This window comes from Mustelus asterias, chromosome 10, assembly GCF_964213995.1.
Source record: "Mustelus asterias chromosome 10, sMusAst1.hap1.1, whole genome shotgun sequence".
Taxonomy (NCBI): Eukaryota; Metazoa; Chordata; class Chondrichthyes; order Carcharhiniformes; family Triakidae; genus Mustelus; species Mustelus asterias.
This window is the reverse complement of record NC_135810.1, coordinates 124,192,868-124,219,931: the sequence shown is the minus strand read 5'-3', so window position 1 is coordinate 124,219,931 and position 27,064 is coordinate 124,192,868. Positions and strand designations below refer to the sequence as shown.

The following is a 27,064-nucleotide window of genomic DNA, read 5'->3' as shown; positions in this document are numbered from 1 at the left end:
GTTAGGGAGGAACTTGACACAGGTAGATGGAAGGTGGAGGATCAGAGACTGATGTGCAGGGCTAGTAGATGTTAGAGAGGTAGCATTTAAATGAGACAAAGATTTTGAACACCATATGCAGAATTTTGTGGAACTGATACATTGCTCTTTTCGGGACGGCCTGCCGCATCTTATTCCACTGAGGAATTTGACAGGCCAGTACAGACCTTTGCCTGGAATCAGGGAACCCAGAGGCAGAGGACCCACCTGCTGTCGATCAGTCAGAGGCTTGCAGCTCTATAGAGTCACTACGCAGATGTGACTGATGCCAGAGCAGCATGTAATCATATCCTGGCATCATCACTGGATCCCTGGCCACAGGAGGGGCTAGGTCATAGGATGGGGGTGGTGTGGGAAGGAAGCCAGCAGCAAAGGCAGGGGTGTGGCCCTGAGTAGGCACTCAACTTTCTGATGCCAGGCCCCTCAGAGTACCTTAGAATGAGGGTCCCCTCCCAGAACCTCACAGACTTGTTTGTCATGCTCCCAGCCCATGCCCATGCCCAACACTGGGTTCACACCAGCAGTGGCAGGGTGAAGCTAATTGGGGGGTGCATCTTTGGAATTCTTTACCCCAGGGGGCTGTGGGGGCTCAGTCATTAAGTACAGTGGAGCCCCGATTTAACGCGAAATCGGATATAACGCGGTGGTGTCATCGGACCCGTTTTTTCCCACTAATAATTGGCAAATTTTGCGTGACCCCAATTTAGCGCGACCCCGCTTTTTTCACGACCCCACTTTTATGGACCCCAACCATCGTGTTAAAACGGGGCTCCACTGTATGTTCAAAATAGAGGTCAATAGATTTCTAGATACCAATGACATCAAGGGATAGTGCAGGAAGATGGTATTGAGGTGGAAGTTTAGCCATGATCTAGTTAAATGTTGGAGAAAGCTCAATGGGCTGAGTGGCCTACTCTTCTTAATTAAGTTGGTGCTGGGGCACAGTGATGGTGGGGAAGGAAGGCTGCCCATGGGCCTTCCCACCATAGACTTAATCTGGATTAAGGCGGGAAGATAGTAAGGTTGAACACGTCACCCTCTGTCTGGTTAACTACTGACCCCCTCCCCCCCTCCTCCCCCCATTCCCCCGATCCTCCGACTACAGACTATGGGCCAGGGCATGTAAACTTGCCTCTCAAAGTTGAATACCACACTAACAAGTCAGCCATCATAAATGTAAAGAAGGGGATGGAAAACAAATCGTAAAATTAAACCCACCTTCAAGAAACTCCTCTGTCTCCTCCTCCTCTTCCGTGCTCGTCTCTGTTGTTTCTTCCGTCTCCTCCACCTTCTCCTCCACCTTCTCCTCCACCCTCTCCTCCACCTTCTCCTCCACCTTCTCCTCCACCTTCTCCTCCACCTTCTCCTCCACCTTCTCCTCCACCTTCTCCTCCACCTTCTCCTCCACCTTCTCCTCCTCAGTTTTTTCTCTCATTGTGTTTTTAACATTGAAGTCAGATTGAAATACAGTAGTCTCCATTTCCTCCCCTTTTGCACATTGAATGGGCTGTTTGAGTTGGCTGAGGATCGAATGGCTTAGCCGATCACACTCAGACCTCTCTTTAAGAGGGGACTCCATCTGCTGCAGGTAGGGGATGCCAGTGAAGCTGTTTTGGTCGAGATTTAAGTACTTTAACCTGTTTACAATGAAAAAGAAGTCACTGGTAAGGTACATTATTACAGGTGTATTAGAGGGTGAGGTTGGGGTTGTGGAGGGGTCAGATGAGGATTCTACTGAGAAGCTAAAAGTGAGGAGCCCAGGTTGATACCAGCCAGAGAAGGGAACATAAATCAATGATTAGGTATTGCAAAAATATTAATTTGGTTTTCCTTGGAATAATCACTGGAAAGAACTGAAGGAACGCTGCTCTGCTTTAAAGCCAATGATGCCACAGCATCTTTTACCGGCAGGTGGGGCCTCAGCTGAAAGAAAGGCCATTGAGCAATGCAGCGCTCTCAATACTAATGTGGGCTTTTGGCCCGAAGGGTACATTTTGGACCACCCACCCGCCCGCAGTGGGTGTGGAAAACCTGGCAAGAGCCAGAAACCTGCTGGCGTCAAATTACATTGCAATTCTCCCAATGGCGCATTAATCATCCTGCTGGCAGATGGCGTGAAATATATTTGCATTCATTTGCATCTCATAAATACTCATTAAAACAGCTGCTCGCTGGAATCCTGTCAGGCCTTCAATCTCGCTCCACCCCAGCAGGAAATCACATCGGTGTCAAACATCACACATTGCACAAGGCGGTCCTCAGCTCACCAGAAACTTTGAGGTGAATGCAACAAAGTCTTTCTGTAATAGTGCAGCGCTGCTCCTGATGCACTCTGCCAGGGCAGATTGCTTCCTGCCCTCCATCTCCATGCTGAACTAGTCTCCATAGACAACACCATGCTGTTGGACCCATGGACCTTCCTGTGTCACTGTCTCGGTTCAGTACTGCGCCTGTGGTTGGGAAATCCAGGGGTCTCCTTCCCCTGGTGCCACACATCAATATACATCTGGACAGCACTGTGCTGTGGGACTCAAGCTGCCACCTAACAGAGGTTCAAAGTTCAACTGGGGTTGAAGAGAGTCTGGTGTGTGAACCCACTATTCTGGTTGGTGGGAACCATCCACCACCACACTTAGGGCAGAGTTTTCCAATGTTTTTGGCAGACTGGTGCAGGGGACGGTAAAACGGTGTGGAAACTGCCGGAGTGCATCATTCAGCTGATAGTCAAAAAAACCCAAGGGCAGGTCCCACTACCTAACACTGGTGGGCGGGCTCTGATTGAGCCCACTACACCAGCCACTTAGCTTTTAAAAAAATCAGGGTGCCCTTTTTACAGGCCACCCCCATACAAAAACTAATAAACAGAATATTACCCCCTCCTCCCAAACACTGCCCCCTTCATGTAACACTCCACGCTCCCATGAAACACCACTCCAGTACTGCCCCCTGGCACAATGTGGGTACTGCCCCCTACAATGGCCCCCTGGCATGACCCTCACCCCCCTCAGAGATACACTCACCTGAACTCCACTGACGGGTTCTGGCCAATTATGTAACTGTGTAAGGATTATAAGACCATAAGACAGAGGAGCAGAATTAGGCCACTCGGCCCATCGAGTCTGCTCCGCCATTCAATCATGGCTGATATTTTTCTCATCCCCATTCTCCTGCCTTTTCCCCATAACCCCTGATCCCCTTATCAATCAATAACCTATCTATCTCTGTTTTAAAGATACTCAATGACCTGGCCTCCACAGCCTTCTGCTGCAAAGAGTTCCACAGATTCACCACTCTCTGGCTGAAAAAATTCCCCCTCATCTCTGTTTTAAAGAATTGTCTCTTTAGCCTGAGGTTGTGTCCTCTGGTTCGAGTTTTTCCTACTAGTGGAAACATCCTGTCCACGTCCACTCTATCCAGGCCTCGGAGTATCCTGTAAGTTTCAATAAGATCCCTCCTCATCCTTCTAAACTCCAATGAGTGCAGACCCAGAGTCCTCAACCGTTCCTCATGTGATAAGCTCTTCATTCCAGGGATCATTCTTGTGAACCTCCTCTGGACCCTTTCCAAGGCCAGCACATCCTTCCTATCTAAAGAGAAAATGCTGGAAAATCTCAGCAGGTCTGGCAGCATCTGTAAGGAGAGAAAAGAGCTGACGTTTCGAGTCCAGATGACCCTTTGTCAAAGCTCCAGGGAAGCTTCGAGTTTTGACAAAGGGTCATTTGGACTCGAAACGTCAGCTCTTTTCTCTCCTTACAGATACTGCCAGACCTGCTGAGATTTTCCAGCATTTTCTCTTTTGGTTTCAGATTCCAGAAATTTGCTTTTATTCCTTTCTATCTACTCTATCTATGTCCCTCACAATTTAGTACACCCCTCAGCCTTCTCAGGGAAATAACCCCATCCTAACCAGCCTCTCTTTTCGCCCCAGGATTAATCAGCGGAGACGGGATATTCACCCTTTAGCCTCCCACCCAATCACAGAAATAGCTTACCTTTGAACTTGATTCTATGGGTTAGGTTAAACCTGCCCAGAAAAACCAAAAAGCTACTCTGTTGTGTGGCATTGGTCAATTGTCCATGCTGCAACTAAACCAGTCCCCATACTCCACTGTCAAGGGACTCGTGCTTCAGGAAGTATGTCATTGTGAAACATAGAAGGAACAAGTTGACTGCCAACAGTCAATGCAACCTTACCTCTGCAGGTTGGCCAAGCTTGAAAACACAGAGGGGTCTGACAGCTTGTTATCATCCAGCATCAGAACCTCAAGTGCAGAAAACCTCGGCAAAGGGTTTTCGAACCTACACACAGACAGGGTGATAAGAAATTGTCAATGAACCGTGCAGATATCAGACCATATAAGTTTCTCTTTGTTTACTCTCTCAAAACCCATCATAATCTGAACACCTCAATTACTTCCCCCTCTTAACTTTTGCCTGGAAACGTACCGATCCAAGGGGTCATAAGGTATCGTCAGATCTGGGGGAAGCGTGTTCAGATCGTTGCCAGTCAGGTGGAGGATTTTGAGTTGAGGAAGCATCCCCAAGGTCAGAATATCTGTGCTAGACAGTTTGTTGTAGGACAGATTCAGCACCTGAAACACACAAGCAAAATTTTAAAGTTAGCAAAAAGCCAGAGAATGTTGCACAGAGAAGCATGGATTTTTACAATAGTGAGATTTATAGCATTATGTTTTAGGGCTATATCACATATTCACTTTGTGCACACACAGTTCCGCACACATGAGGACAGCCTCAACCGGGATCCTGGGTTCATGTCGCACTATTTGTAACCCTCACGACTTGCCTGGGTTTGCAAAATCTAGAACACAGAACATAGAAAAGCTACAGCACAAACAGGCCCTTCGGCCCACAAGTTGCGCCCAACATGTCCCTATCTACTAGGCTTACCTATAACCCTCTATCTTACTAACTTCCAAGAACTTATCCAAAAGTCTCTTAAAAGACCCTATCGAATCCGCCTCCACCACCACTACCGGCAGCCGATTCCACGCACCCACCACCCTCTGAGTGAAAAACTTACCCCTAACATCTCCTCTGTACCTACTCCCCAGCACCCTAAACCTGTGACCTCTTGTGGCAACCATTTCAGCCCTGGGTAAAAGCCTCTGAGAATCCACACTATCAATACTCCTCAACATCTTATACACCTCTATCAGGTCACCTCTAATCCTTCACCTCTCCAAGGAGAAAAGACCTAGCTCTCTCAACCTATCCTCATAAGGCATGCCACCTAATCCAGGCAACATCCTTGTAAATCTCCTCTGCACCCTTTCTATGGCTTCCACATCCTTTCTGTAATGAGGCGACCAGAACTGGGCACAGTACTCCAGGTGGGGTCTGACCAGGGTCCTATACAGCTGCAGCATTATCTCCCGATTTCTAAACTCAATTCCTCTATGGATGAAGGCCAGTATTCCATACGCCTTCTTAACCACAGCCTCTACCTGCGACGCTGTTTTGAGCATCCTATGAAACTGGACCCCAAGATCCTTCTGATCTTCCACACTGCCAAGCGTCTTACCAGACAGTTTGTTTTAGGACAGGCAAAACACTTCTGAAGTCTATTTTCTATCACTGTTCTCTGGGTCTGTTTAGCTGGCTTATTTAGCTTACTTCATTGTCACAGTCTTTCTCAACTTTGAGCAGAACTGAGAGACAGATTCTTTCCCCCAGCTGCCTCACAGCCTCAAAACACACCTGCCACATGTTCACCACACTTCAGAACACAGAGCGCTCCGGCCCCACCCTTTCTCACTGGTTTACAAACCTGTTGTTGGGGAAGATCACTTTGGAATTCAACAGGGACTGAAGTTAACCCCAAATAGCCAAACATCTTTTTAACATGTAATCTATCCACAGCTCCCCTCCAGGCTGAGAAATATTAAATAAAACCTATCTAAAACTATACCTTCCTTCTAAAGTTTTACCCATCCAAATATAAATCCCTTAAATCTATCGTTGTGTTTCTGTTCCAACTAAACAAAATAAGTGATTGCCATTCACTGATTCATTCCTCAAGGCAATGCCTTGACTAATCAGAGTCAAGCTGCCTGGTTCACATTTTCAAACAGTGCTTGGCAGTTAACTGTCAGTCATCACTAGCTGGTGCATTATCCATGACAATGCCTCAACCAATCAGAGTCCGCTTGCAACCAATCAGCACCCTCCTCTCATGTTACTTCCCTGATATTGGTATACTTAAGATTGTCCTGACAAGAGGAAATGCTTTGACAACATGTCTTCAACATTACTCAAGTTCTGTACTACCAAATGACTATTCGACTCTTTAATTGTAGGTTCTATGTGCATTCATGAGTCTACCTATGGGCGGCACGGTGGCATAGTGGTTAGCACTGCTGCCTCACAGCGCTAGGGACCCGGGTTCGATTCCTGGCTTGGGTCACTGTCTGTGTGGAGTTTGTACATTGTCCCGTGTCTGCATGGGTTTCCTCCGGGTGCTCCGGTTTCCTCCCACAGTCCAAAGATGTGCGGGTTAGGTGGATTGGCCATGCTAAATTGGCCCTTAGTGTCGGGGAATTAGCTAGGGTAAATGCATAGGGTTATGGGGATAGGGCCTGGGTGGGATTGTGGTCGGTGCAGACTCGAATGGCCTCCTTCCGCACTGTAGAATTCTATGACACCTGGGACCAATCTAAACTAAATGGCTTACCTCCAAGTGGGGGAAATCATTCAGGGTCAGCTTCAGATTCTCCAGTCCATTCACGCTAAGATCCAATTCACGGATAGCTGGAAACATTGCAAATGGTTCTAAGAGAAAAGCAGAAGAAAGTGATGAAACACATACAGTTTACACAGGGTTTTTTATCACCCTGTACACTGGGCAAACCAAATGTGCAGTCATAGTGTGGAGGATAAGTTCAGGGAATGGATGCAAGCCTGCCAATTTACTTTTCTAAGACAAAATAAAGTCATTTGGACATGTGCAGATTAATTAAGGAAAGCTAGAATGGACTTCATAGAAAGAAATCATAGAAACCCTACAGTGCAGAAGGAGGCCATTCGGCCCATCGAGTCTGCACCGACCACAATCCCACCCAGGCCCTACCCCCACATATTTACCCGCTAAGCCCTCTAATCTACGCATCTCAGGATTCTCAGGGGCAATTTTTAACCTGGCCAATCAACCTAACCCGCACATCTTTGGACTGTGGGAGGAAACCGGAGCACCCGGAAGAAACCCACGCAGACACGGGGAGAATGTGCAAACTCCACACAGACAGTGACCCGAGCCGGGAATCGAACCCGGGTCCCTGGAGCTGTGAAGCAGCAGTGCTAACCACTGCGCTACCATGCCGTCCTTAAAAGTAATTTGTTACTTGTTAAAAGTAATTTGTTACTTGTTAAAAGTAATTTGTATTTTACCGGCTTGATTGAGTATTGCTGAAAAAAAGAGGCATGCTGTTGAAGCCTTTCCTCTTGCACTTTTCAGGATAGATGTAAGAATACTAAATTTCAAAGGGAGGATGTATAGATGTGTAGATGAGAGCCGTACAGTTCATGTAGTCTACATAGATTTCAGTAAGACTTTTGACAAGATCCTGCAAGGGAGACTGATCAAGAAGGTAAGAGCCCTTGGGATCCAGGGCAATTTAGTCAGTTGGATCCAAAATTGGCTCAATGCCAGGAGGCAGAGGGTGCTAGTCGAAGGTTGTTTTTGTGACTGGAAGCCTGTTCCAGTGGTGTACATGATGTGGAAGCCTGTTCCAGTGGTGTACCGCAGGGATCAGGGCTGCATTTGTTGCTGTTTGCAGTGTACATTAATGATCTAGACATGAGAGTAGGAAGTATGATCAGTAAGTTCACAGATGGCACAAAAATTAGTAGTGTGATAAATAGCGAGGAGGAAAGCCTTACAGGACGATATAGATGGGCTAGTCAGATGGACAGAACAGCACCAAATGAAATTTAACCCTGAAAAGTGTGAGCTATTCCACCTCAGAAGGCATCAGAGCCAGACCAGAGGATGTCCTCATGCAACATCTACTTTCCTGCAGGAGCCACTGGCTAATAGTTAGGAATGAGCAACCTTGTTGAGTTCTCTTTAATTCAGAGCCACTGAAGTCAACTCGCACACCCACTGCTGTCATCTCTACTGAGGGGAGTTAATTCAGTAGAGTAGTACTGTAATCCACACATTCTTGTTCTCCATGTGTTAACTTATGCAGTCTTTTACCTAATCAGCTTATTTGGCCTTAAAATGCTTTAGTCTTGTTGTTCAAAAGGTAACATCTCCAGCAAGATTGAATTCTATGCAGTTTAAATCTACAGTTAAAAATGAGAGATAGATATAAATCCTACTAGACTATTGCTCCATGCGTCTCAGCTGATTTATTAATTGTCAGACCACCCATTCCCTTTGCATCTTGTTTTGGACTGCATTACATTAGAAAAACTGCTCAATCATCAATATTTAGACCATCAACCTCGCTCAATGATAGATCTTGCATCCAAGTCAGCAGGCTGCGGTTTCAAATTCCATTCCAGACTCTTGAGCACTTAATCCAGACTAATATATCTCAGTGCAGTGGTGTCAAAAGCTCTGCCCATCAGACATTAAATTCAGGCTTGTCTGGCTTCTTGGGTAGACAGAAAAGATCCCATGGCAATCTATAAGAACAAGGAGGAAGGTTCTCCCCATTATCCTGGCCAATATTTACCCCTCAGTCAACACTGAATAAGGCCTACCTTGCACTAAGTTGATCTTTCTCAACACCCTAGCTATGACTGTAACACTACATTCTGCACCCTCTCCTTTCCTTCTCTACACAAGAAACAATACTTTTCACTGTATACTAATACATGTGACAATGATCAATCAAATCAAATCAAATCAAAGGTGATGTAATTTGGGAGGACTAACAAAGCAAAGGAATAGAAAGTGAATGGTAGGACACTAGGAAGTACAAACGGCCAGAGGCACCTTGGGGTGCATATCCATAGATCCCTGAAGGCAGCAGGACAAGTAGATGAGGTTGTGAAGAAGACGTATGGGATTTTTGTCTTTATTAGCCAAAGCATAGAATATAAGATCAGGGAGGTTATGATGGACCTGTATAAAACACTTGTTAGGCAACAACTAGAGTACTGTGTGCAGTTCTGATCACCATACTATAAGAATGTGATTGCACTAAACAGAGCGCAGAGAGGATTCACCAGGATATTACCTGGGCTGGAGCATTTCAGTTATGAAGAGAGGTTGGTTAGGCTGGGGTTGTTTTCCTTTGAGCAGAAAAGGCTGAGAGCGGACATGATGAAGGACATAGATAAGGTAGATAGGAAGGAACATTTCTCCTTAGGAGAGGTCAATAACCACCTCCCCTCACCTCCCCAGCTGCTGACCAGGAGAGCACCACCAAACTTTCAGCAAAGAGAGGCATCCTCCCCCACCACTAAAATAATGGGTGACTCCCCCATCCCTCGCAGGCATTAGGGTGACCCAACCCCCACCCTCAGGACCACCCCTTAGGTCCCCTCTTTCTTCAGACCCCCACAGCCCCCTAGCATCATGACCTGGTGCCTTGGGCCTCAAGGGAGGGCTCAAGGAAGTAGGTCCAGTGGCCATTTGCCCCTCTGGCATTGCCAGGTTGCAGAGGAAGGGTCCCCCAAGAGTCTGTGGGTTTTGGTGAGCTTGGGCTGAGGGCAAGGGGTTGACCTTAACACTCTGCCCCAGAATGGGGGTCTCATGGCTAGACTGCCCCTTCTGAAATAACTCCTCAGAGGCCGAAGTCCCTTCTTGGATTTATTTACATAGTCAGTAACACTCTGACAGGTACTTCCTCATACAGAGTTTAAACCCAGAGTGCCAGTAACCCTGACCCTCCAGATTATATACACAGGCAGGGTTCCTTGATAGGCCATTACTGCCTTAAACAGGGAGCTCATATTCTAAGTGGGCCTCGTTAAAGTCATGACGCCTTCTAGCCCTGGTCGACCTGGAAATAACCCCTAGCATGGCGATTTTAAAGATTTTTTTAAGAGGTTTATTTATTAGTCACAAGTAAGGCTTACATTAACACTGCAATGAAGTTACTGTGAAATTCCCCTTGTTGCCACAATCCAGCGCCTGTTCGGGTCAATGCACCTAACCAGCGCATCTTTCAGATTTTAGGCCGCTCTGTGACTTACATCTTAATTCCAGCCCGTCAGCTGTAAAATTATGAAGTAGCCAGGTAATTTTAACCTCTCCCTGGTCACCCGGCAGCATTTAACATCATTGTAGTACTCCCTGCAGCAGCGAGTGCTGCAATGATATTAAACGCTGCCTTTCTCTCTGTCAGAAACTACAGCTGCTTTGAAATAGGCTTCCATTCACATCTTAATGGATTTCTAGTCAGCCCAGTCAGCTGTGTTTATTTACTTTTCCCTTCATGCTTGAATGCATCTCAAGTACCCCCATTGTTCCTAACCGCAATACAAAGACTCTAAGTCTGATTGATAGCTGTGGTTTCTTCAAAGGGAATGAGTGGTTTCACCCCCTCATTTGCAGACCCTCATACCTGCTTGGTGTGTGTGTGTGTATGTGTTGGATGGGTGGTCCGAGGAAGGGGGGGGGGGGGGGGGGGGAGGGGGGGTGATGGAGGATGCCCCTCTTTGTTGAGGGTTAGTGATGCTCCCTGGAGTCTCGAGTTCCAGCACACCAGGTCCATGCTGATCATTACCTGCCGGCTCGACGCTTCCCACTGGAGAAGTGGAAGTGGGTGAATGGTGGGGAACCAGTGACTGGGCCATCAAGCCGGGTAATTGTATTACAATTAGCACGTTTGCCTAATAATTGGGTTGACATCTGCAATGGGCGGGAACCCGATCAGGGCCGGCAGGGGACGGATCAGGAGACTCCTAATAGCTTCATGCCTGGCGGGAATCTTGAATTTTGGCCGACGCCCCATTCAGCAGGGCATCGGGATTCCCGCCGGTCATCTGGATAGGTCGGTGAATCCCCCCTGTTGTAATTGTGGATAATTTTATTCATTAGATGTGGGCATCACTGGCTGAACCAGCATTTTTTGCCATCTCTGATTGTCTGAATTGTGGATATTTAAGAGTCAACAACATTACTGTGGGTCTGGAGTCACATGTCGGCCATTCCAGGTAAGGACGCCAGATCTCACCATCTGCCAGGTCCCTGGACATCTGGGTTACTAGTCCAGTTACAATACCACTACATCACTGCCTCCCCTGCCAATAGCAGGACATAGCTGCCAGTGCTATTCTAAACCAAGCAACTGGGACGAGGATGAGAACATCCCAAAGTAAATAGCTTTAATTCTGATTTTCTCTCACTCTTTCTCACCCCCATAGAGAATACCCAAGTCTCTCAGCTGCAACTGAGATTAGGACGTTTCTATGGCTTGGGAGAACATGTATCACATAGGATAACATAGAATGTACAGCACAGAAACTGGCCATTCAGGCTACTTGCTGCATCTCCACACAAGCCTCCTCCCACCCTACATCATCTCATCCCATCAACATGTCATTCTACTCATTTCTCACTCATGTTCTTATCTATCTCTCCTGGAATCGGTGCTATTTGCCTCAACCTTTAGGTCCCAGCCATGGTTTCGATGTAGTGGCCAACCTCACTTGGGTGCTGACTGGCTGTTACCCTGTGAGCAGATCACTGCCATGTCTGATTCTGTTCTCACCAGTACAAACACTTTGTAACAGGTTAAACTGAAAACAGGAGCATGAACTCCAGGTGGGTTTTCCCTTCCTTTCCAGGGGTGCTGAGGTGACATATATTCCCTTAAATTAATTGATTCTTACCAAGAGGTAAATGGTTTGCTGCTGCATTTACATAAGCCACAGAATCAAACAACTTAAAATCTTCTTCTTTAACCTGAAGAAAAAAATATTATAAGATAGATAAACCTTGATTCAAATGGTTTTCATTTGTAAGAGATGTTTATTGTACATCAAGGTCATCTGCTTGCGAGTGTATGTGTGAGCAAGAGTGTGTGTGTGTGAGCGAGAGAGTGAGAGTGCGAGTGTGGATGAGTGAAAGTGACTGAGTGAGTATGTCGGAGTGTGTGCGAGAGGCTGATTGATTGGGAGTGTGGGGTGGGTGCGAGAGACTGAATGAGTGTGTAGGAGTGTGTGCCAGAGACTGTGTGTGAGTTTGCCTTTCGCTCAGTGTCAGTTTTCTCACTCTCTCAGCACCATACACCACCCCATACACATACACACATTCACACTCACCCACACACATACACTCACTCTCTCATACGCTGGTAATTTTATTACAAACTCTATTTTTAACTTAGCAGTTATTGTTCTTGCATTGCCTTAATTCTGCTCAGAAATCAATTCTTTACTTTAAACCTCTAACTTTATTGAAATTCTTTCTGAAATGTTCACATCTGCCCCTTGAGTGAGGATAATATACAGATGTAGCCTCCAAATGAAAAGGTTGGACAAGTGGACAAGCCTGTACTGGAATGACACTTGCACTCCAAGGTTTAAATTACAAGAGGGGGCGGGGGGAGGGGGGGGGTGGTATTCCCTGGAACTTAGAATATTAAGAGATATTTGTTAAAAGTTTTCAAGTAAGGGGAACTGATTGAGTAGATAGAGAGAAATTATTTAAGCTGGTTGGGGAATCTAGGATAAGAGGTCATATACTAAAAATTAGAACCAGGCCTTCCAGAAGTGACGTTAGGACGTTTAGTTGAAGTTTGGAATTTTTGTCTGGGAATGGCATTGGTTGCTGGGTCAACTGTGAATTTTAAATCTGAGGCTGATAGATTTCTGTTAACCAATGGTATTAAAGGACAGTGGGACAAAGTCGAGTATATTGAGCTAGGTCACACCTAATTTTACTGACTAGTGGAACAGGTTCCAGGAGTTAAATGGCTGCCTATGTTCCTATTTTCCCATCATTTTATAATCCTTTGCACAAGAATACAGGTTAGTCATACATACAGAATGTAGGTCCTGATCGCTGATATTCACAACACACAGGTCGGAGTGACTATCCACACAATGCAGATGCATCTGTGAAAAAAAACAAGAGAGAAGATTAGAGAAGCCAGAAGCTACCCTGGTGGGTTCTGTAGCTACAGTAAGAGTTTTAACAACACCAGGTTAAAGTCCAACAGGTTTATTTGGTAGCAAATACCATTAGCTTTCGGAGCGCTGCTCCTTCGTCAGATAGAGTGGAAATCTGCTCTCAAACAGGACACAGAGACACAAAATCAAGTTACAGAATACTGATTAGAATGCGAATCCCTACAGCCAACCAGATCTTAAAGAGACAGATAATGTGAGTGGAGGGAGCATTAAGCACAGGTTAAAGAGATGTGTATTGTCTCCAGACAGGACAGCCAGTGAGATTCTGCAAGTCCAGGAGGCAAGCTGTGGGGGTTACTGATAGTGTGACATAAAGCCAACATCCCAACAGGTTCTGTAGCTGACAGCCTGATCATTGTTTAATGACAAATTGGTCCATTTAGGATTTTTCAAACATTCTTCTTCCATGTTTAAGGCAGTTTCCCATGGCAAGATTGTGTAACCCATCAACCCATGCATACAGGGTGATTGGTTAACACTCTGTTGAATTGACAATAATCCTGGTTTCCGAATTGTATGCTGGAAAGGGATACAGGAAGCTGTACTCTCCTGGCCTCTTCAGAAGTGAAGATGCACCTTAACTTTTCTTTCTATTCATTAAAAATGCTACCTGTCATTTACACCTACACTTTTAAACTTCCAATTGTCTACCAATTTCCCTTTTGTTTGTGGTAAGACATCTGGAGCAATCGGTTTGCACAATCACTCCCTCACCTCCACATCTCCTGCCTTTGTCCCCAGTAAAACTCTTGACTCTCTTCCATCCTAGTCATTGCCATTTGTACAGCCTACAGGTCGGAAATCGCTAGGGAGTAGGAAGCAGAAAATAGGGATAATAGATACTGCTCCAATTTGTAGGATGTGAATAATGTTCCCTCTAGGTTTTGCAGCCATGTGGCAACTGTCCCCATCAAACACTCCCAGGACAAGGACAGCACAGGGTTAGATACAGAGTAAAGCTCCCTCTGCACTGTCCCCCATCAAACACTCCCAGGACAGGTACAGCACGGGGTTAGATACAGAGTAAAGCTCCCTCTACACTGTCCCCATTAAACACTCCCAGGACAGGTGCAGCACGGGGTTAGATACAGAGTAAAGCTCCCTCTATACTGTCCCCATCAAACACTCCCAAGACAGGTAATGCACAAGGTTAGATACAGAGTAAAGCTCCCTCTATACTGTCCCCATCAAACACTCCCAGGACAGGTACAGCACGGGGTTAGATACAGAGTAAAGCTCCCTCTGCACTGTCCCCCATCAAACACTCCCAGGACAGGTACAGCACGGGGTTAGATACAGAGTAAAGCTCCTTCTACACTGTCTCCATCAAACACTCCCAGGACAAGTACAGCACGGGGTTAGATACAGAGTAAAGCTCCCTCTACACTGTCCCCATCAAACACTCCCAAGACAGGTAATGCACAAGGTTAGGTATATGATGGGCATGGGAAGGCAGTATGATATGAGGATGAACTTATCAGGCAAACAATTGAAGCGCGGTGGCAGTGTGCTTGGTGGTACAAGGTCTTGTGATGAAACATGCAGCAATATGTCCAATGCCTTAGAGGACAGAACAGCTTACTAATACTCACCAAGAAATTTCCATCCAGCACTTTCTCCTTAATGGGTTTCGGAGGTCTGTCAGGTGGTGGGGCTTCTTCCACTGGCGCTGACTTTGGATACCAGTTTTGAACAGGCTTCGGACCAATTACAACTTGGAAAACCTGATCCTTGATGCTTTTCTGAGCCTTCACCCAGTGCCCAGCACCTTAAACAAAGAACACAAAAAAGGAAGAAAGGCTGTGTAATGTGACACTGATATTCCCAGCCCGTACGGAGATCCTTTTTCCACAAAGTACTTGCTCATGGGACGTGGGCTCGGCTTGCATTTATTGTCCATCCCTAATTGCCCCCTGAGAAAGGTGGTGAGCTGCCTTCTTGGACTATGCAGTCCATGTTGTGTTGGTACACCCACTGTGCTGCTCGGGAGGGAGTTCCAGGATCTTGACCAAGTGAAAGTGAAGGAACGGCGATATATTTCCAAGTCAGGATGGTGAGTGGCTTGGAGAGGAACTTGCAGGTGGTGATATTCTCATGTGTCTGTTGCCCTTGTCCTTCTAGATGGCAGAGGTCACGCGATTGGAAGGTGCTGTCAAAAGAGCCTTGGTGAGTTGCTGCAGTGCATTTTGTAGATTAGACACAGCTGCCACTGTTTATCGGTGGTGGAGAGAGTAAACAATGAAGGTGATCAATGGAGTGTCAACCAAGCTTTGTCCTGGGTGGTTCAGAGCTTCTTTAGTGTCTTTGGGAGCTGCACTTGCCCAGGCAGGTGGATGGTATTCCATCACACCCTGACTTGTGCCTTGTAGATGATGTAAAGTCTTTGGCGAGTCAGGAGGTGAGTTACTCTCTGCAAAATGCCCAGCCTCCAACCTGCTCTTGTAGCCACAGTAATGATTTGGCTGGTCCAGTTCAGTTTCTGGTCAATATTAACCCCAGGATGTTGATAGTGGAATTACTTTTACACTGACATCCAATTTAAGATTATCGGTTGGGCTCAAGTATGGCTCACTTGTGTGTGCTGGAAGCTATATATGTTCACACTTAGGGCCTTGTCCTTAGCAGGCAGAAGGAGCATGTCCACATGTTGTGTATTTTTCAATTAAACAAAAGCTTAGGAGACAGGTTCAATCCCCATGGCAGTGCCTTGACCAATCAGAGTCAACCTGCTTGGTTTGAATTTAAACAAAAGTTTGGCAGTTAATTGTTCCCTGGCGAATTCATCATGGCAACATTTCTACCAATCAGAGTCCACTTGCCAATCAATCAGCAGGCTCTATTTATGCAGTGTAAATTGTTCTTCCCTTTACAACTGGTACTCTTGTGAATCTATCCTGATGAGTGCAAGATGAAAAGCTTCGACAGTATGTCTCTTTTTTCAGCAATACTCCAGCTCTGTACTACCACATGACGATTAAGTAAAGAACGAGGGTATAAAAGCAAGGAAGTTATGTCAAATCCTTATCAATCACTGTTGGGCTGCAGCTGTAAAATTGAGTCCAATTTACACTTTAGGAAGGATGTCAAGGCCTTGGACAGGGTGCAGAGGAGATTTACCAGAGTGGTACCAAGGATGAGGGACTACAGTTATTTGGAGACTGGAGAAGTAGGGATCGTTTTGCAGAGTGGTTTAGGGGGAGATTTAAGAGAGGTGTTGAAAATCATGACGTGTTTTGATGAAGTAAATAAGGTGAAACTATTTCCATTGGCAGGAGGGTCAGTAACCAGAGGGCACTGTTTTAAGATAATTGGCAAAAGAATCAGAGGGGGAGATGAGCAGTTGTTCTGACCAGAAAGGGTGGTAGAAATAGATTCAATAGCAACTTCAGAAAGATAATTGGATAAATACTTGAAAAGGAAAGATTCAAAGCGCAATGGAGAATGAGACGAATTTGAGACCTCTTTCAAAGATCTGAAACATCGATATTGGGCTAAATGATCTCCTTCTGTGCTGTAAGATTCAACTAAAAGCAATGTACAAATTCAGTTTGCTATTGTAGTTTATTATTATTGTTAGGTTAGATTTTTAAGTAGAGTTCTGCCACATTTGGTGTGAGGTTGGGAATGGGGAGGCCTGCGGTTTGGTTGGCAGAGTGTGAGATAGAGTCATAGAGTCATAGAGGTTTACAGCATGGAAACAGGCCCTTCGGCCCAACTTGTCCATGCCGTCCTTTTTTTTAAAACCCCAAAGATAATTCCAATTGCCCGCATTTGGCCCATATCCCTCTATATCCATCGTACCCATGTAATTATCTAAATGCTTTTTAAAAGACAAAATTGTACCCGCCTCTACTACTACCTCTGGCAGCTTGTTCCAGACACTCACCATTCTCTGTGTGAAAAAATTGCCCCTCTGGACACTTTTGTATCTCTCCCCTCTCACCTTAAACCTATGCCCTCTAGTTTTAGACTCCCCTACCTTTGGGAAAAGATATTGACTATCTAGCTGATCTGTGCCCCTCATTATTTTATAGACCTCTATAAGGTCACCCTTCAGCCTCCTACGCTCCAGAGAAAACAGTCCCAGACTATCCAGCCTCTCCTTATAACTCAATCCATCAAGTCCCGCTAGCATCCTAGTAAATCTTTTCTGCACTCTTTCTAGTTTAATAATATCCTTTCTACAATAGGGTGACCAGAATTGCACACAGTATTCCAAGTGTGGCCTTACCAATGTCTTGTACAACTTCAACAAGACATTCCAACTCCTGTATTCAATGTTCTGACCGATGAAACCAAACATGCCGAATGCCTTCTTCACCACTCTGTCCACCTGTGACTCCACTTTCAAGGAGCTATGAACATGTACCCCTAGATCTCTTTGTTCTGTAACTCTCCCCAACGCCCTACCATTAACTGAGTAAGTCCTGCCCTGGTTCAATCTACCAAAATGCATCACCTCTCATTTGTCTAAATTAAACTCCATCTGCCATTCGTCAGCCCACTGGCCCAATTGATCAAGATCCCGCTGCAATTGGAGATAACTTTCTTTACTGTCCACTATGCCACCAATCTTAGTGTCATTTGCAAACTTACTAACCATGCCTCCTATATTCTCATCCAAATCATTAAATAAATGACAAATAACAGTGGACCCAGCACTGATCCCTGAGGCACACCGCTGGTCACAGGCCTCCAGTTTGAAAAACAACTCTCCACAACCACCCTCTGGCTTCTGTCAAGAAGCCAATTTTGTATCCATTTAGATACCTCACCCTGGATCCCGTGAGATTTAACCTTATGCAACAACCTACCAGATGACACCATGAGTGGGGCTAAAATACCAGGTAAACACTTGCAAATGTCACAATGCCCTGGATGGATTTTATGAATTGCTCTTACCTGGGATCACCATGATTAATATATTCCAGCCATAAAAAGGAAATGCTTACTTTGATATCCTCCCTTGAAAATCTTCCTCATTGGAAAACAGTCCATTGAGGCATTCCCGCGATCATCTATCTTATATTGGTTTTGCAACATCATTCCTGAAAAACACAAACATATTAAAAGAGCATCAGATGTTTAAAATCATAGAATAGAAGCCCTACAGTGCAGAAGGAGGCCATTCGGCCCATCGAGTCTGCACCAACAACAATCCCACCCAGGCCCTATCACCATAACCCCACATATTTACCCTGCTAATCTACGCATCCCGGGACACTAAGGGGCAATTTAGCATGGCCAATCCACCTAACACACACATCTTTGGGCTGTGGGGGGAAACTGGAGCACCCGGAGGAAACCCACGCAGACACGGGGAGAATGTGCAGGCTCCACACAGACAGTGACCCAAGCCAGAAATCGAACCTGGGTCCCTGGAGCTGTGAGACAGCAGTGCTAACCACTGTCCCACCGTGCCGCCCAAGCATGTAGCTGGTGTTCACTGGACGGATATCATTCTGTTCCAGTGTGAGTAATGTGGCCAAGGATATGTAAACTATATCTTTATTGTTCCCAATTTTCTACCATCATCTGAAAAGGGTAATTCTTACCGGGTTATGGGAACCATGGATAGATAGCCCTCAGGTCCAAGCAGCCTTGATCCATGTAAAAGCCTAGACAGTGAGCGCTGATGGGTTACTAACTGTAGCTTCATCTAAGGAAGCTTCATCGTTGAACCAAATCTTTCTACATCCAATGACCACGTATGTGCAATTTCCGTTAGGAAGGAAGAACATCTCGATATTGGTCAGGGATAAGGACGCTGGCTGATTTGTCTCAAAAACAGAGATATTGAGGCCACATGAAATGCTGAGCTCAGTTAACATGTATCAAGAATTAAAGTGAGGATCTCCCACTCTGTATATAACTGGGCATTGCCTTTACCAAACCAACCATGCTGCCTGAGACAGAAGATCCTGGGTTCATGTCACTGCAGCGGCTCAAGAACACAACTCACCACCACCTTCTCATGGGCAATTAGGGTTGGGCAATAAATGCTGGCCTAGCCAGTGATGCCCACATCCCACAAGTGAACACTAAAAAAATCTCATTGAAACATACAATATTCTGAGAGGATTTGGTAGGGTGGATGCTGAGAGATTCTTTTGCTCTAGTCGCAGAATCTAAAACACAGAGGCACAGTCTCAGGATAAGCGTTGATTAATTAAGACTGAGATGAGGAGAATTCTCTACCTCAGATGGTTGTAGGGTGGCACGGTGGCACAGTGGTTAGAACGGCTGCCTCACAGCGCCAGGGACCTGGGTTCAATTCCCGGCATGGCTCACTGTCTGCGTGGAGTCTGCACGTTCTCCCCCCGTGTCTGCATGGGTTTCCTCCAGGTGTTTCACTTTCCTCCCACAGTCTGAAAGACAGGCTGGTTAGATGCATTGGCCATTCTAACTTCTCCTTCAGTGTACCCAAACAGGCACTGAAGTGGCAACTAGGAGATTTTCACAGTAACTTCATTGCAATGTAGAATGTAGAAAGGGTCGGGAACTTCCATTTTTAGGTGTCCAGATCATCAACAACCTGTCCTGGTCTCCCCCATGCCGACACAATAGTTAAGAAAGCCTCACCTACACCTCTACTTTCTCAAAAGACTAAGGAAATTTGGCATGTCAGCTATGACTCTCACCAACCTTTACAGATGAACCATAGAAAACATTCTTTCTGGTTGTATCACAGCTTGGTATGGCTTCTGCTCTGCCCAAGACCGCAAGAAACTACAAAAAGTCGTGAATGCAGCCCAATACATCATGCAAACCAGCCTCCCATCCATTGACTCTGTCTCGGCAAAGCAGCCAGCATAATTAAGGACCCCATGCACCCTGGACATTCTCTCTTTCACCTTCTTCCGTCAATCGACTCAAGAAAGCTTCTTCCCTGCTGCCATCAGACTTTTGAACGGACTTACCTTGCATTAAATTGATCTTTCTCTACACCCTAGCTATGACTGTAACACTACATTCTGCACCCTCTCCTTTCTTTCTCTATGAACGGTATGCTTTGTCTGTATAGTGCGCAGGAAACAATACTTTTACTGTATACCAATACATGTGACAATAATAAATCAAATCAAAAAGATCACTGTTCATGTAAGCCTAATTGTGACACTAATAATGGTGGCATGGCGGCACAGTGGTGAGCACTGCTGCCTCACAGCGCCAGGGATCTGGGTTCGATTCCCGGCTTAGGTCACTGTGTGGAGTTTGCACGTTCTCCCCGTGTCTGCGTGGGTTTCCTCTGGTTTCCTCCCACATTCTGAAAGACATGCTGGTTAGATGCATTGACCCAAACAGGCGCTGGACTGTGGCGACTTGGGGAATTTCACGGTAACTCCATTGCAGTGTTAATGTAAGCCTTACTTGTGACTAATAAATAAATGTTAAACTTGTGGATGCTCCATTGTTGAATATATTTAAGGCTGGGATAGACAAGAATAGACAGATTTTTGGGCCTTCAGGAATTAAGGGATGTGGGGAGTGGGCAGGAAAGTGGAGTCAAAGTCCAGGATCAGCAATGATTGTATTGAATGATGGAACTGACTTGATGGACTGTGTGGTCTACATGTGCTCCTATTTGTACTCATGTGTTAGTGACTTGATCACAAGAGGTCACTCTGTAACTCTTCCAATGAAGCATCCAACATACAGTAAGCAAGGTATGCATGCATCTCAATTGCATCATCAGGTCTATTGTTCCAACTTCCCTTGGGGAGGCTATTAGAAGATACGTTAATATCTGTCACAAAATGCAAGCACCAGAAGTGGCACTGATCACCTTTTGTGCAATATGGCCTGCCTATAATCTGTCACCTCAAACATGTCAAATAAGGAGAACTTGCATCAGGAAACACTCGGTGCTGGCAGTAGTGCAGAAGCCCCAAAAAAGCAGAATTAACTCAAAGCTTCAGCAGGACTTGGGCTTGGGGGAGGAGGGAACAAAGAAGAAAAGGTTAAGAGATAGCTGAAACACACTTACTTTTACCATTGCCTGAAAACCATAGATACCTATTTCATTGTGGCATGGTGTAAAAATGATACTATGACACTGAGAAATGGTAAGTTAAGAACATAAGAACATAAGAAATAGGAGCAGGAGTAGGCCATCTAGCCCCTCGAGCCTGCCCCGCCATTCAACAAGATCATAGCTGATCTGAAGCGAATCAGTTCCACTTACCCGCCTGCTCCCCATATCAGTTAATTCCCTTAGCGATCAGGAATCCATCTATCCGTGATTTAAACATATTCAACGAGGTAGCCTCCACCACTTCAATGGACAGAGAATTCCAGAGATTCACTACCCTCTGAGAGAAGAAGTTCCCCCTCAACTCTGTTCTGAACTGGCCCCCAATTATTTTGAGGCTGTGCCCTCTAGTTCTGGTTTCCCTTCTAAGTGGAAAGGATCTCTCTACCTCTACCCTATCCAGCCCCTTCATTATCTGATATGTCTCTATAAGATCACCCCTCAGCCTTCTAAACTCCAACGAGTACAGACCCAATCTGTTCAATCTCTCCTCATAAGCTGCACCCCTCATCTCCGGTATCAACCTGGTGAACCTTCTCTGCACTCCCTCCAAGGCCAATATATCCTTTCGCAAATAAGGGGACCAAAACTGCACACAGTACTCCAGTTGCGGCCTCACCAGTGCCTTGTATAGTTGCAGCAAGACCTCCCTGCTTTTATATTCTATCCCCCTCGCGATAAAGGCCAACATTCCATTCACCTGTTTAAGGATATCATGGACCTAAATTAATACTTATAAAAACCCCAGAGGTCAGATGGATATTTCCTTGAAACCTTGTAGGTGGAGAATGATGCTTGCTCAGTTTTTTGAGCAGGATCTCTGATTCGGCACTGTGGCACAGTGGTTAGCACTGCTGCCTCACAGCGCCAGGAACCCGGATTCAATTCCAGCCTTGGGTGACTGTCTATATGGAGTTTGCACATTCTCCCCATGTCTGCATGAGTTTTCTCCGGGTAAATAAATAAGTATGGACACTCGGAATGTTGTTGCATGTGGACAATCTGTTCTGCTTTGGAGGACAAGTGGAGAAAACAGGGATATATAAAATATATACATCACAGAATGTTTACAACACAGAAAGCCATTAAGCTTGCCGTGTCTGTGTTGGCTTTCCGAAGGCACAATTCAGCTAGTGCCGTTCCCCAGCTTTCTCCTCCAGCCCTGCATAGTTTTCTTTTTCAGTTTAAATCCAATTCCCCCTGAATGCCTTGAATGACCCTGATTCCACCACACTGTCAGACAGTATTCCAGATCCAGTCCATTCGCTGTGTTAAAGTTTTTCATCATGTCTCCACGATTTCTTTTACCATTCATTTTAAATCTGTGTCTTTTGGTTATCAATTCTTCCACCAATGGGAAGTGTTTCTCCATCTACACTCTCCGCACCCTTCATGATTTTGAACACCTTTATTAAATCATCTTTCTGCCTTCTCCTCTCTAAGTAAAACAGTCCCAGCTTTGCCAGTCTATCTATGTAACTGAAATTCCTCATCTCTGGAACCCTTCTCATGATTTTTTTCTGCACTCTCTCTCATGCCTTCATATCCTTCCTAAAGTGCAGAGCTCGGAACTGAATGCAATACTCCAGTTGAGGCCGAACTATAGTTCTACATAAATTAAACGTATTTTCCTTATTCTTGTACTCTATACTTCTATTGATAAAGCCCAGAATGCCTTATGCTTTATTATCCACTCTCTCAAACTGTCTTCTCACCTTCAATGATTTATGCACATATACACCCAGGTCCCTCTGTTCCTACACCCACTTTAGAATTCTATATTGCCTCTCTACACCATTTCTACCAAAATGAATCATTTCACAATTTCCTGCATTAAATTTTATCTGCAACTTGTCTTCCCATTCTCCCAACCTGTCTATGTCCTTTTGAAGTTCTACGCTATCCTCCTCACAGTTCACAACACTTTCAAGTTTAGTATAATCTGCAAAGTTCAAAATTGTGCCATGCACACCAAGGTCTAGGTCCTAACGCCAATCCTTGGGATACTCCACAACAAACCTTCCCCCAGTTCCAAAAGCATCCATTAACTGCTCCTCTGTTTCCTGTCAATCGGCCAATCCGTGTTGCTACTTTCTTTTTGTTCCATGAACTCTAATTTTACTCACAAGACTGTGGTGTGGTATTTTATCAAATGCCTTTAGGAAGTCCTTGTACACCACATCAATCGCATCACATTCATCAACCCTCTCTGTAACCTCATCAAAAAACTCCATCTAGTTAACTAAACACAATTTGCCCTTAAAAATCTATACTGACTTGTAGATGCTAGGCTTATCTTTACCCCCTTTTTTAAACAAGGGTGTAACATTTGTAATTCTCCAGTCCTCTGGCACTGTCCTTGAGTCTAAGGAAGACTGAATTACGGCCAGTGCCTCTGCAATTTCCAGTCATGGCTCCTTAAGTATCCTTGGATGCATCTCATCCAGTCCTGGTACCTCATTAATTCTAAGTACAGATAGCTTATCCAATACCTCCTTTTTTATTTTTAAAACTTTACAGTTTTAAAAGGCGACAAAGAAATCAACTAATTTATCCTAATTTAAAATGTAACCACCATAAGGTAGCCTTTACACTTGCTCTGTCACAGCATGTTATTGTGACATCTGTGTTACTGAGATATATCTGTCCAGCTTACTAAGGTCACTTGAAGCATCATGACATATTTTTGCTTGAGAAACACAGTCAGCACTACAATTTCAAAAGTACAAGAATTGAGAAGTCTGGAGCTCCAGGGAGTGTGAGAGTCCCTCAAGACTCCACTTCAATGTCTGCCTCTTGGACTCCCTTCTCTCCTCAATCCCATGTCAAATTCAGCAGAGAAACAGTAAAAGAAGATGAAGCATCAAAGCAACAAGAAGTTCGGCCATCAGTTCAAGTCCGAATGGGCAATCAAATATCAATTTGTTCAGGCCGTTCCAGAGTGTAGCCAGGACTTTTACTGCAAGTTGTGTGAAGCCTACCTGAGCTGTGCCAGGCATGGGGAGAAAGATATCACAAGACACTTGCGCACCCAGAATCACTGCAAGAGAGCTGAGAAACTAAACCCAGTCTATAGGAAGAAGGATCCCATTCAACTGGTGTTCACTGGACTGAGCAAAAAATTAAATCTGCTTCTCCAAAAGGTAATGTGCATTTATTCAAATCAGAACAGGAAGTTCTCAAGGTAATCTCCCCCTTGCTCATCCAAAATGGATTCACAGATCCTTTCATCACTTAAAACAACGGTCATCAGATAGCCACACAGGGATTTCTTGCCGAATGTTAAATAGCTGCTGCATTTCATAGAATCATAGAATCATAGAAACCCTACAGTGCAGAAGGAGGCCATTCGGCCCATCGAGTCTGCACCGACCACAATCCCACGCAGGCCCTGCACCGACCACAATCCCACCCAGGCCCTACCCCCACCCAGGCCCTACCCCCCATTTGTCTTCACAATAACAACCATTGCATTTCAAATTAATTCATTGTATGTGAAGTGTATTGAGCTGGTGCAGAGATGTGACCATATTTTGAATTACTTTTACCACGACATCCACCCTCTTTAATCTTCACAACTTTGTTATTTTGAGAATCTTTTACCAGATCATCTGTTTATTAAAATTTGGATGTAAATAATTGGACCAGCCAGATTGCCACACTTCTCACCTTGCGATTAGATAATTGAAAAACAGCATAATCATTCCTAATCAGAACGATTATCTCTGGTTTGAGGTACACCATGTATCATGTGCTTATGATACTTAAATTATCACACTTTGAAATTTCAATAAACATTTTAGTGATCAAAAAATCCTCTCCATACATTCCCCCTTCTTCCTTTCTCTTCCTCTCCTTTCAAGTCTTCCCTTTCCTTTCTTCACACTCTCACCTTCTCAACCATCCTGTCTTTTATCTCTTCCCATTGACCCCATTCTCTCAGACTCTCTAATTTCCATCCCTACGCTCTTTTTCCTTCTCCATTATGTCTTCATTTCTCCTTCTATTCTGAGATGAGCTTCTGACCTGAAATATTCTCTGTCGTACTCTACCTACCCGATCCTGACACAACTCAGAGTTACATTTTATTTGATGACACTCCTGTGAAATGCCTTTGGAGTTACTGTGTTAAAGGTGCTAGATCAATGCAACATGTTGTTGTTGTAGCCCAACTTCATTGTTTAATGTCACTAAATTACTTTTCCCATGTTTAATTCTCTTGCTATCACTCTCAGATTGTTCCCTACTAGGGTATTTGAACGTATAATCTAGGGTGACTCTCCAATACAGTACTTTACAATACAGTACTCTCCAGTACAGTACTACAGTCTTATAGTTGAGCAGATTCTGGGTCACCATCCCTCACCCCTCAATATTACCATTGAATTATGTGGGATTAATGCACAAATGTTTGCTGTTATTGCCTATTATTACAACAGCGATTCAACTTCCAAAGGATGTAAATATATTTGGATTGGTTTTTGAGGGGCATAAAGTGTTTGAGAATTACCAGTCTCTCATTTTGCCATTTATGAGCTCCATCTCTACGTGAATGGTTTAATTGAGTAAACATGGGGAAACTGTTTCTCGTGGTAAAATGGGTCAATCACCAGGAGAGATAGATTTGAAGTAATTGGCAAATGTGCCACAGGGGAGATGAACATAGGAACATAGGGATTAGAAACGAGAGTGGGCAATTCAGCCTTCGAGCCTGCTCCACCATTCTACATGATCATGGCTGATCTCCATCTCATCCTAACCCCACTTCCTTGCCTTTTCCCCTTAACCCTTTACCCCGCTTTTGATCAAATATTTATCTGTCTCTAAGAGGGGGTTTTCTTTTATGCAGCAAGTTCATAGAGGTGAAACAGGCATATAGCGCCGAATGATCTCCTATTGTACTGTATAATTCGCATTATCTGATTCTCTACACATATACAATTCTCCCCACCACAGGTATACACAGAATTCTACTAGCCCACCCCTATTTTCTCCCTTGTCTCTCAAAGGGTTGTTAATCTTTGGAATTTTCTTCTCCAGAAAGCAGTGGAGGCTGTGTCATTGAATATGATTAAGCCTGTTTTGAACAGAATTTGATTGACCAGGGGGGTTAAGGGTTGTGGGGGACAGACAGGAATGTGAAGTTAAATCCAGTCAGATAAGCAACGATCTTCTTGAATGGTGGAGCAGACTCAGGGGACTGAATGGCCTACTCCTGCTCCTATTTCTTATGAACTTGTAAAAGTGCAGTTGTAAGGGGATTGGCAGAGGGCTTCTTCCAGGGGCAGAAAGAAACTTCATATAGCGCTTTCAATTTAGTGAAACCTCCCAAGGAGCGAGCTGTTGAAGATACTAAAGCCATGTGAATCAAAGGCCATTAAGTGGTGTTACTACGATTTATTCAATTGGACAAGCGGGCTGCAGCAGCTGAATGGCCTGACCTACTCGTCTTGACCCTGCAAGCAAATAAGCCGGGGAAAGCCAATGTTGCAGAGCAGGAAAAACCTTGCCCATTGATTGTGTGGCAGAGTGGATGTGAACCTCATCCTCCAATTAGGCGTGGAGCCTGCTGGACTCCACATTGAGTTTAACAACTTTAGGCTGTGAACTTTCTCTCCATCTTGACCCCTTTTTTGGTTTTTATTGGTTCCCTTGGTTTGCCCCAATACAACCCTACCCCTCCCCTACAGGACCACCAGTTTTGCTCCACTGAGCACTGACCTTTGTTCTCCTATTAACACATTCTGCTATATTACCTTTATTCCACTATTAGTTTTCTTTAGTCCCTAATGATGCCATTAACACTATCTTTGTCTTATGTTCGTGACACCTTTGTCAATCTCTCCTTAGCTCCAACATATCCCTGACCTTACATTCTACCCC

At 44.9% G+C, this 27,064-nt stretch overlaps 2 protein-coding genes across 3 annotated transcripts in view; one reads left to right on the top strand and one right to left on the bottom strand.

Moving 5' to 3' along the window:
• Positions 1-27,064, top strand: part of LOC144499965 (interleukin-1 receptor type 2-like) — a 1,647,203-nt gene that overhangs the window by 1,506,180 nt on the left and 113,959 nt on the right. The gene's annotated exons all lie outside the window — the stretch shown is intronic.
• The window catches only part of xrra1 (X-ray radiation resistance associated 1), a 61,217-nt gene that overhangs the window by 32,582 nt on the left and 1,571 nt on the right, over positions 1-27,064 (bottom strand). The window contains exons 2-10 of one of the 2 annotated variants that reach the window (XM_078222686.1): positions 18,102-18,197; positions 14,742-14,917; positions 13,003-13,074; positions 11,848-11,920; positions 6,731-6,828; positions 4,486-4,631; positions 4,234-4,338; positions 1,448-1,676; positions 1,258-1,411 (exon numbers count right to left, since the gene is read on the bottom strand). In XM_078222686.1, coding sequence (XP_078078812.1) covers positions 1,258-1,411; positions 1,448-1,676; positions 4,234-4,338; positions 4,486-4,631; positions 6,731-6,828; positions 11,848-11,920; positions 13,003-13,074; positions 14,742-14,917; positions 18,102-18,195 — 1,147 coding nt within the window. In that variant the 5' untranslated portion in view covers positions 18,196-18,197. Of the gene's footprint in view, positions 1-1,257; positions 1,677-4,233; positions 4,339-4,485; positions 4,632-6,730; positions 6,829-11,847; positions 11,921-13,002; positions 13,075-14,741; positions 14,918-18,101; positions 18,198-27,064 lie in introns of both variants that reach the window. The other variant, XM_078222684.1, reaches the window with a different exon arrangement.